Source organism: Mytilus galloprovincialis, chromosome 9 (assembly GCF_965363235.1).
Source record: "Mytilus galloprovincialis chromosome 9, xbMytGall1.hap1.1, whole genome shotgun sequence".
In the NCBI taxonomy this organism is placed as follows: Eukaryota; Metazoa; Mollusca; class Bivalvia; order Mytilida; family Mytilidae; genus Mytilus; species Mytilus galloprovincialis.
The window spans coordinates 57960991-57972490 of NC_134846.1; the positions used below are offsets into that span (position 1 = coordinate 57960991).

An 11500-nucleotide genomic window follows, 5' to 3' on the forward strand; every position below is an offset into this window, starting at 1 on the left:
TTTGCTGAACATTATTGCTGTTTACAGTTTATCTCTATCTATAATAACATTCAAGATAATAACCAAAAACAGCAAAATTTCCTTAAAATTACCATTTCAGGGGCAGCAACCCAACAACGGGTTGTCCGATTCATCTGAAAATTTCAGGGCAGATAGATCTTGACCTGATGAACAATATTACTTCGTCAGATTTGCTCTAAATGCTTTGGTTTTTGAGTTATAAGCCAAACACTGCATTTTACCCCTATGTTCTATTTTTAGCCATGGCGGCCATCTTGGTTGGTTGGCCGGGTCACCGGACACATTTTTAAACTAGATACCCCAATGATGATTGTGGCTATGTTTGGTTAAATTTGGCCCAGTAGTTTCAGAGGAGAAGATTCTTGTAAAAGTTAACGCAGGACGACGACGACGGACGACGACGACGGACGCCGGACGCCAAGTGATGAGAAAAGCTCACTTGGCCTTTCGGCCAGGTGAGCTAAAAAAGTGGGAATAGGAGGAATGAATCGTTTAAATAATGTTGAATATCTTATTTATTTATGATTATTTTTCTATAAAATTTGAATTTTTTGCATCAAATATCTATCTCTACCATAATCATGATAATATGTAAAAATAATATATATAACAGCACTCCTTCTAGTCCTTATTGGCATTGTATAGGTCTTTAGTGCACTAAGGAGTCCTTGTTTAGACGTACCGTTTTCTTTTACGATTCTAGACCAAAATAAAATGTGAATTTTGAGATATTGAGATATTGAGAAAAATCCAGGAATACACATTTTTGAGGAAACCATGCACCAAATTCAGCAGGCCTACATTGTTAACTCTGTCTCTCCATCTAAAATTTCTATGCCATACTCTGTTATCACACTTAACAAATGACCCGTTCATGAAATCACTAGATATGAGTTGTAAATATAGAGAAATATGATTTTTGTTGATTATGGTTGAAAGAAGTCCATTTACAGGGCTGCAAAACAGATATTATAAGGTACACAATGGTTTGTATCAAATCTGAACTTTTTTGTTCCCATGGTAACCAAAAGCAGATCAAGTGTAAATTAACTATCTTACTGTTGAGTATATTATTCAAACTCCATTATTTATATGCATCCAATACCTAGAAAACCATGTATTTGATGCTGATTCTGAATTAATTCAGCAATTTCAGACCGGTTGCTAGGGCTTTTTTTTTGGTTGCTATGGTCTTTCAGCCACTTAAATTAAACCTTATATATTTTTTATCATTTTCAAACAAATCATAAGTTTTTTGTCTGTTAAATTATATAAATATAAAAAAAATAGCAAAAATTTTGATAATGAACAAGCATGGTGTTTTGTCATTTTTATGAATTTTACCAATTTTTGTTGCCATGGTAACAAAAAATTTCAAAAAAACCCAGATGTTTTTTTCCTGTTTTTAATAATTCAATGTATGAACTTTAAGATGCAATCATAGTTTATAATGAACTTGTCTGCTCAATGTCAATTTTTCTTGATTTAAAGTATGATATTTAAGCTATTTTCAGAAAATGTCAAAATGCAGATTTTTGCACCTTTTTAAATACCATTTTAGCCTAATATAAAAAAAAAAAATTCACAACCTCAACATCAAAATATATACTTCAAATAATGCCTAATTATATGTTGAAATTATTTTTTTCTTGAAATTGTCATTATCATGAAATTGCTGCAACCAAAAAGTAGACATTTTCCAATTTTCATGCCTGATTTCATCATAAATTCCTCAAAAAAATGGCTGCATGTTTCCATAGCAACCGTTCAACAAAATTTAAAAAAAAAGCTTGCAAACTTTATTTCAATCTTAGCTGCCTTTTATATAAAAGAATAAAGCAGTTCTGAGACATACATGAATCACCCCCTGCCTGGATCTTACAAATAGCTGTACTTAACAATTCTATCATTTTGTTTAGTTTCTAATCACAAAATGGTGTTTTTTCCTGTATAATCCATACAAAATGTGTCATTTTGTCACGTCCTGTAGCTTGAGAAAATGCGCGGTGACCTATCATTTTTATTATATTTTTCAACATATATCAATAGATACTATGTTTTGGCAAAGTATGAACAAATTCTATCATTCTTATTTTAGACTCCCATACCACCTTAAGTATAAAAACTAAAAGTGATATAGCCGATTTTTGCTAATGTGCCATTTAGCAAACATTCATCAAACAATTATTCATAAGTATATTTTTATGCCCCACCTAGGGGCATTTTGTTTTCTGGTCTGTGCGTCCGTCCGTCCGTTCGTTCGTCCGTCCGTTCGTTCGTCCGTCCGTCTGTCCCGCTTCAGGTTAAAGTTTTTGGTCAAGGTAGTTTTTGATGAAGTTTAAGTCCAATCGACTTCAAACTTAGTACACATGTCCCCTATGATATGATCTTTCTAATTTTAATGCCAAATTAGAGTTTTTACCCCAATTTCACGGTCCACTGAACATGGAAAATGATAGTGCGAGTGGGGCATTCGTGTACTGAGGACACATTCTTGTTTTTCCAGTGTTAGCATGTACTAAGATACATTTAAACACCTGTTTCATGTCAGCCTCCTACTGGTTGAAAATATAAACATTTTAAATCAAAATTTAACACTTATCAGAGGTGGATCCAGTGTGGGGTTCCAGGCGTTAAAAATAATGCTTTTGAATGGGGACCTTTGGGTGGAAACCTCTTTTAGAAATGACTGGATCTGCACCTGCTTCTTTCTAGCTGGTATTCTCTAAAACATAATAGGGGAAAAGATTTGTGATAAATAGCTCATTTTACCTCTTTATTTTACAGATTTATGTCAGTGGCCAATGAGATGACAGATAATGCTCAGCAGTCAGTATCAGGACAAAAAGTCGGAGCTAAAATTGAAGCAAGGTAAAAATAGTTGCTTAAATGAAAGATTAGATCATAATTAAACTTGTATACAAACTTTTGAGTTGGTCAGGTTAGAAAAACATGAAATAATTTGAAGGACTTACAGAATTAAAAGTAAATTGAATATGATTGATTGATTGGAGTTTAATGCCACTTTCAGGAATTATTGTGTATTTTGTGGTGGACAGTTTTGTTGCAGCAAACCAACAATGTTAAGTCTGACTGTCATAGTCTACTAAGAATGAGGCCAAGCACATTCGCCACATGAGGGATTCCAACTCACAACAGCACAAAGGCTAGTGAAACAGTAGATCGACTATTTAGATCACTCAGCCACCAAGGCCCCTTAAACTTGAAAATAAAAAAGTGATATGATATGTGTTTCTTCTTTTTTTACATAAATAAGGCCGTTAGTTTTCTCGTTTGAATTGTTTTACATTGTCTTATCAGGGCTTTTTATAGCTGACTATGTGGTATGGGCTTTGCTCATTGTTGAAGGCCGTACGGGGACCTATAGTTGTTAATGTCTGTGTCATTTTGGTCTTTTGTGGATAGTTGTCTTATTGGCAATAATACCACATCTTCTTTTTTTATATTAGATAGATCATTATGAACATAAAATAATAATTGAGATGCAGGCACTTTTCTAGATTGAGTTATTATGATGAATAATATACAATAGAAAGATTAGTTTGTGAAATAGTGTTTTCTCATTTCAGTTCTGGTTTGATAAGTTCCTTTATGGGTGAGAAATCTGTGACACAAAGATGGGAGGTAATTCTATTTTATATTACATGTATTAAATTATAAATTCATTTGCTAATTGAGTATTCGTTAGCAAATTTACTCATGATAGAGTTCTCAGTAAAGCTAGTATGGCAGGTTTGAATTGACCAAATAAAAGACATTGCTGTTTGGAAGGGAAGAGATTAAATATGTGCAAGGTTAAAGAGTTTTGACTGCTTTGTTTGGTGTGCATAAAACTGGCAACACTAATGTTAATTATAACAGTTGTCAGCAAAATGGATTCTTCTCGTCTCAAAACAATGATGACAATATTAAGATTTTAATATTAATTTCTAAAAGTCTGATAATTTTCCTTATATAGATGATAATATTCTTTATTTAATGTGTGTTTGTAGAGAGGAGAAATAAACAATTTCCAGTACTTAATGCACCTGAATACATTAGCTGGACGCTCTTACAATGATCTGATGCAGTATCCTGTCTTTCCATGGGTTGTGGCAGATTATGATTCTGAAGTAAGTAGAAGCAGTATCCAAATATATATTTGTAAAATAATCAGTAAAAGTGTTACTTGTTTATATGCTAGGATTTGACTTCAAACTTTACTCTGCATACCACACAGGTTAAGGATTCATAAAGTGTACCCAACTGTAGAAGATAAACACCACTACTGTTGGTTTTTTCAGTGTTACTCTAAAGGATCTGTAATGATTCGATTGGTTTAAAATTTCAGCACATTGCTTTAAACAGCAAGGCTATTAAACTCTGTAAAATGTAAAAAGAAGAATTTCAGAAAAATATTTGTTTTTGAATATCCAAAGTAGAAGAAAATTGATTCATTAAGAAAATTTTAACCTTTTGGAAATTTCATAAAAGAACGAGGGTTAATTAGAGAGATTAGCACAATTTTGATATTATTGATATCAATTTATTTTCAGGAATTAGATCTGTATAGTGAAGTTACATTTAGAGATCTGGCTAAACCAATGGGAGCCCTAACTCCAAACAGACTGGGACAGTTTAGAAAGAGATACACTGACTGGGATGATCCTCAAGGTAAATTCTCATAGAATATATTTCCTGTCTACCTTGTTATGTATTCAAGATGCTGATTATAGCCTCTCAAGTGAAGATAGTGTTAAAAATAAAAATGTGTACCTCTTGTATTATGTTTTAATTGAAGATAATGTTTAACGTTTCCTAAAGAAAAACATGAACTGTGTCTCATGAATGGAGAGACATTGCAACTCCTTTTAAAACATTGACAGGATAACAAGAAAACTCTTCTTTTAATGCCTTCATGTATCGCCAATGTTGGTTTTTTTTTGGAGGGGGAAGGTAAAAAATACCAGAAATTAATAAAGTTGAGAATGGAAATGGGGAATGTGTCATATTGATCCACTAATGATTGTGCATTTGTCTCATAATTTTTACCTATAGTTTGAACATGATAAATTCAGGGAAAATGTTATTTGTGGTGCTCTAGTCAATATTTTATTTTATATTTTTTCAGGTGAAACTCCACCATACCACTATGGAACTCATTATTCTTCAGCCATGATTGTAGCTTCTTATCTAGTCAGAATGGAACCATTTACACAACACTTTCTCAAATTACAGGTAAATTTCTGTTTTCCAGTTGACTATATATATATATTACATATATTGTAATGTTCAGTAACATTGAATACTGTTGAATTGACTGTTTAAATAATGGCTGAATCCATAATATAAAGATGAAGGTTTTATTGTATTTTACTTCTGTGAATTAGCCTGCGACTGTTCACCAGATAAAAAATCATAATATTATAATATTGTAGATAAAAAGAATAAAACTTTATACCCTTTGATATTTTTTTCAGAATCCACATATGCTTTTCATCAGCATAACAGATATTTATTTGTGTTTTCAAGATTGTTATTATGCTTGAATTGATTTAGAATTTCTTAATTGGGAAATATGTGTATTTTAATTGTTTTAGGGTGGTCACTTTGACCTTGCTGATAGAATGTTTCACAGTATTAAGGAAGGATGGTGTTCTGCTTCCAAAAACAACATGGCTGATGTCAAGGAACTAATTCCAGAATTCTTCTATCTCCCAGAATTCCTTAGCAATTCTAACAACTTTGATTTAGGTATGCTGTATGTCTTTATAGATTACTTCAGATCCTAACTTTCTGCGACAAGATATTTTGATATTTTGATATATTTTAGTGTTATGTCACCAGAAGTGATAGAGTGGGGTGCTCATTTTCGCCATATCTTTCCATGTTTTCTACAGTTTATGTTCAGGTCTGTATGTTTTATAAGTATACTGATACTTCTATATGAAGATAACTTCAAATGCAAAATATTCTTAAGCTTGAAAACGTGTTTGTTTGAAAATAATCATCTGAAAAGTTAGATTTAAGGGTGTTTGAAATTGCCTGATGTTTTGTCAATGGGGGACACATATTCGCCGTTTTTATATATCTATTTAAACTCAAATAACTGCAGCTTTAAACAATATTTTTCAAATCAACTTCATTATAGATGGCAATAGCAGACATTTTAAAGGTGTACAGAACTGAAATTTAGGGCAATCAGTAAAAAATTTACTAAGAAATACCTCTTTGAAATCGTGTTTTTCATTCAGGAAATTGGCCGAAAATCGTTGTCCGTTTTTTGGTCCTTTGATGTAAGTGCTCCAATTTTGTCGTAGTTTAAAAAATAACCATATTTGTTATAAAAATCTAAGTCACCGGCATATTTCTTCCATTTCAGTCATCTTTTGAAGTATTTACACCTCAAAATAGTAAAACGGCGAAATTGTGTCCCTGGTGAATATGCGCACCCCACTTTACTTAATTGTCACTCTAGTGTAAAGTAAAAATCAGAGAATACAAAAAAAAATGTCAAGTCACATTTGATTTTAACCAATAAAGAGCTGATGGCAATCTAGTCATGCAACTCCTGGAATAAGTAGCACAGCTTTAAAGAATTAGCAAAAACAATTGATGTAGTGTCAAAAGTACAATATAATTTAAAAAAGAATTATAAATGTTGAAGAAAATAGATACTAACTAGAGTAAGTTTTATTGATGCTGACACTTTTTAACAGGGATGAAACAAAGTGGTGTACAGTTAGATAATGTGATGCTTCCTAAGTGGGCAAAAGAAGATCCAAGGGAATATATCAGAGCACATAGAGAGGTAGGGTACAATTTATATAGATGATCATATACATGTAAATAATGATATTACAGTGTGTTAAAAAAGCACTAAATAGTGCCCAATTGTAACAAGAAATTGATTTTGATGGCAGAGGGGTAAGTAAAGGTATGGATGAAATTGATTTTAGATATTCATCAATTAGACAGCAACAAAACATGATGAATCAAAAGACCTCTGAAGATATTTAGTTGGTAAACACCTTCTTTTTATGATGGGGGTGGGTGGGGATAATGGCTAGCATGCCAGCTATCTTATCTTGCTTTAATAGATCATACCATAGCACAATGCACATCATATCATTTATATCCCCTCCGTTCAAGAAATAATACTAATTTGACACTCATTCTAGCTAGTTATTCGACGACAGAAAACAACTCTATAATTTTACTTTGAACTTTATTTTATTGAATGGTATATATTTCAGGCCCTTGAGTGTGATTATGTGAGTGCCCATCTCCATGAATGGATTGATTTGATATTTGGTTGTAAACAACAAGGCCAGGCAGCTGTGGAGGCAGTGAATGTGTTCCATCATCTGTTCTATGAAGGGAATGTAGATATATATAATATAGACGATCCACTCAAGAAACATGCTACCATTGGGTTTATAAACAACTTTGGACAAATACCAAAACAGGTGAGCATTAGACTATCATTATATGCTATTTTTAGAATTTTCATTATTTGACTTTGAATATAGCATACCCGTAGCCAGGGGGGTTCGAGGGGTTCAGACGAACCCCCCCCTTGAAAACAAATAATCACTGTTAAAGTCAACGTTCTGTTTGAATTGTGACTGTTAAAGTCGAGTTTGTGGGTCCAAATAACCCCCCTTAGAAATTTCTGGTTACAGGCCTGTATAGATTATCACATTCTAAATTTGGTAAACATTTTCTCCTGTTATATAATACTAAAAAACAAATTCTCCCGCTACATAATACAAGAAAAACAGAGGATATAGGGTATTCATCTATGACATGAAATCAGTACTGCAACAACAAAAACAAAACAAAAAACACACCCGCTTTTTTTGCTGTTCTTCATCTCAAAGTATGACTTTCAACATATAGATTGTCTGTATGTCATGAAATAAAAAAAAATATACTTGAGTGATTTTGACATCAAAGTTTGAACTTGAAATAAACTTGTTATACCAATTGAAAAGTTTGCTTGATAGCTAATTTATCTTATAAACTGATGATTTAAAGATTGGATAGTAGAATCTGTCATTATGCAAATTATCTATAAATAACAGATTTTGTTCTATATAAACAGCTGTTTAAGAAACCTCATCCACAGAAGAAGTTAGCTTTAAGACTTGGTGATGCCATACCAATGGGACCACTCCCACCTAATGCCAATGATAAGTTATTTTTCCACAACGTAGACAATCTCAGACCAACAAAACAAGCAATTAAAGGTATTGACTACTTAACACAGTAATTTTGTAAAGAATAGTAATAATTTATTCATTTAATTGTTTTTGCCAAAATGATATGTTGGTTCAGTCACATGTGAAATTATCTGTTTTTATACGACCGCAAAAATTTTAATTTTTCGTCGTTTATTGCTATCACGTTGGCGTCGTCGTCTGCGTCGTCGTCGTCGTCCGAATACTTTTAGTTTTCGCACTCTAACTTAAGTAAAAGTGAATAGAAATCTATGAAATTTTAACACAAGGTTTATGACCACAAAAGGAAGGTTGGGATTGATTTTGGGAGTTTTGATCCCAACATTTTAGGAATTAGGGGCCAAAAAGGGCCCAAATAAGCATTTTCTTGGTTTTCGCACTATAACTTAAGTTTAAGTAAATAGAAATCTATGAAATTTTGACACAAGGTTTATGACCACAAAAGGAAGGTTGGGATTGATTTTGGGAGTTTTAGTTCTTACAGTTTAGGAATTAGGGGCCAAAAAAGGGCCCAAATAAGCATTATTCTTGGTTTTCGCACAATAACTTTAGTTTAAGTAAATAGAAATCTATGAAATTTAAACACAAGGTTTATGGAAGGTTGGGTTTGATTTTGGGAGTTTTGATCCCAACAGTTTAGAAATAAGGGGCCCAAAGGGTCCAAAATTGAACTTAGTTTGATTTCATCAAAAATTGAATAATTGGGGTTCTTTGATATGCCGAATCTAACTGTGTATGTAGATTCTTAATTTTTGGTCCCGTTTTCAAATTGGTCTACATTAAGGTCCAAAGGGTCCAAAATTAAACTTAGTTTGATTTTGACAAAAATTGAATCCTTGGGGTTCTTTGATATGCTGAATCTAAAAATGTACTTAGATTTTTGATTATTGGCCCAGTTTTCAAGTTCGTCCAAATCGGGTCCAAATTAAACTTTGTTTGATTTCATCAAAAATTGAATAATTGGGGTTCTTTGATATGCCAAATCTTACTGTGTATGTAGATTCTTAATTTTTAGTCCTGTTTTCAAATTGGTCTACATTAAAGTCCAAAGGGTCCAAAATTAAACTAAGTTTGATTTTAACAAAAATTGAATTCTTGAGCTTTTTTTATATGCTGAATCTAAACATGTACTTAGATTTTTGATTAGGGGCCCAGTTTTCAAGTAGGTTCAAATCAGGATCCAAAATTATTATATTAAGTATTGTGCAATAGCAAGAAATTTTCATTTGCACAGTATTCAGCAATAGCAAGAAATCTTCAATTGCACAGTATTGTGCAATAGCAAGAAATTTTCAATTGCACAGTATTGCGCAATAGCAAGAAATCTTCAATTGCACAGTATTGTGCAATAGCAAATATTTTCAATTGCACAGTATTGCGCAATAGCAAGAAATATCTAATTGCACAATATTGTGCAATAGCAAGAAATTTTCAATTGATTGGAGTTATCTTTCTTTGTCCAGAATAGTAGTTGAATCAACTTAAATCATTGTTTTATACAATATACAATGTATATTCACTTTTACTACCAACTGATAAATTAAAACAATCTTTACCATTCAGTGATAACAAGCACCTTTTGTTACATTTTAATATTTTATGATGTATTTAAATGAGTAGTTATTGTTGCAAACTCCATTAGAAATTTGAATTGAGATCAGTTTTGGAAAAAGGGAAAGGGGGATGTGAAAAAAAATGGGGGGGGGGGGTTTAAATTTTTCTCATTTCAGATTTCATAAATAAAAAGAAAATTTCTTTAAACATTTTTTTGAGAGGATTAATATTCAACAGCATAGTGAATTGCTCAAAGGAAAAAAAAAGTATTTTAAGTTAATTAGACCACATTCATTCTGTGTCAGAAACCTATGCTGTGTCAACTATTTAATCACAATCCAAATTTAGAGCTGAATCCAGCTTGAATGTTGTGTCCATACTTGCCCCAACCGTTCAGGGTTCAACCTCTGCAGTCGTATAAAGCTGCACCCTGCGTAGCATCTGGTTAATTGACTTGAAAAACACAGTACCTTATTGCAACCAATATGATAAAGTATATCATTGGTTTTTTGAAAGACAGAAAATGCATTACTGACTTTAATAAAAACGACTCTTCATGGTAATAGGTATTAGAAATGACAGTAAACAAATATGTTATGAATCATTTAAACGACAGCTTTTTATGTAATACCTAAAAAAATGAAGGCAAGCCAACTTCTATGCTAGAATAAGTTTATATAATATTTTCTTTTTTGAGTAGAATTGAAAGGTGCAGTTGGACAGATTATTCACCATGAAAGTAAGAATGTACTAGCTGTAGAACAGAACAAAGTACTGATACCTCCACAGTATAACAAATATTTATCTTGGGGATTCTCCGATCTCAGTGTTAGAATAGGCCACTATGAATCTGAAAAAGTAAGTGGGTGTACTATATCTATTAAATACTTTTATAGCAACCAATATTTATTTTCTGTTGATTACATTATTGACAAATCTCATCACTTTGGTATTTGCTTAAACAATATTTCCAATGATTTTTATGGTCATTTCAAAAGGGAAAAAAATCTAATTTATTAAAAACGGGCTATTTCTAGGTGCTGAAAGATTTTGTATTTTGGTTATGTAATGATCAAGTGAAAAAGATACCTGAAATTTATATCAACATGTTTCAAGCAAAGAATCATTGACCTGTGTATACAATCACAATAAAAAATAGTTTTATTTCTATGTCAGAAATCAATATAAGGATGAGAGTAAAGCAGCTAAATTTAAACATTTCAATAAGAAACACACAAAAAATACCCAATAGAACAATTAGTTATTTTACTGTTATGTTAATTTCAACAAGACATTCAAGTTATTGTTTGTTGAAAGGAATGCTAAGGGTTGCAGTCCTCATATTCATATAGAAAAAATAGCAAAAATTATGTTTCAAATGTTTTATTATTTGTTTATAGGCTTTACATGTTTTTGAGAACTTAGATAATGGAGAAATCCTTTGTGCTTCCTATCCAAATGCCAAAACATTCATAACTGGAGGTACCAGCACTGTAAGTATACTCTATCATAACTGGAGGTACCAGCACTGTAAGTATACTCTGTCAAAACATTTATAAGTGGAGGTACCAGCACTGTAAGTATACTCTATCAAAATGGTTCATAACTGGAGGTACCAGCACTGTAAGTATACTCTGTCAAAATGGTTCATAACTGGAGGTACCAGCACTGTAAGTATATTC

General features: G+C 32.1%; 1 protein-coding gene across 6 annotated transcripts in view; it reads left to right on the forward strand.

Moving 5' to 3' along the window:
• Positions 1 to 11500, forward strand: part of LOC143045410 (WD repeat and FYVE domain-containing protein 3-like) — a 114163-nt gene that overhangs the window by 92212 nt on the left and 10451 nt on the right. For all 6 annotated transcript variants that reach the window (XM_076217890.1, XM_076217896.1, XM_076217892.1 and 3 more), the window contains 11 exons: positions 2809 to 2892; positions 3612 to 3666; positions 4035 to 4154; positions 4578 to 4695; positions 5153 to 5259; positions 5622 to 5775; positions 6741 to 6832; positions 7278 to 7490; positions 8129 to 8273; positions 10519 to 10676; positions 11219 to 11311. In XM_076217890.1, coding sequence (XP_076074005.1) covers positions 2809 to 2892; positions 3612 to 3666; positions 4035 to 4154; positions 4578 to 4695; positions 5153 to 5259; positions 5622 to 5775; positions 6741 to 6832; positions 7278 to 7490; positions 8129 to 8273; positions 10519 to 10676; positions 11219 to 11311 — 1339 coding nt within the window. The remainder of the gene's footprint in view (positions 1 to 2808; positions 2893 to 3611; positions 3667 to 4034; positions 4155 to 4577; positions 4696 to 5152; positions 5260 to 5621; positions 5776 to 6740; positions 6833 to 7277; positions 7491 to 8128; positions 8274 to 10518; positions 10677 to 11218; positions 11312 to 11500) is intronic.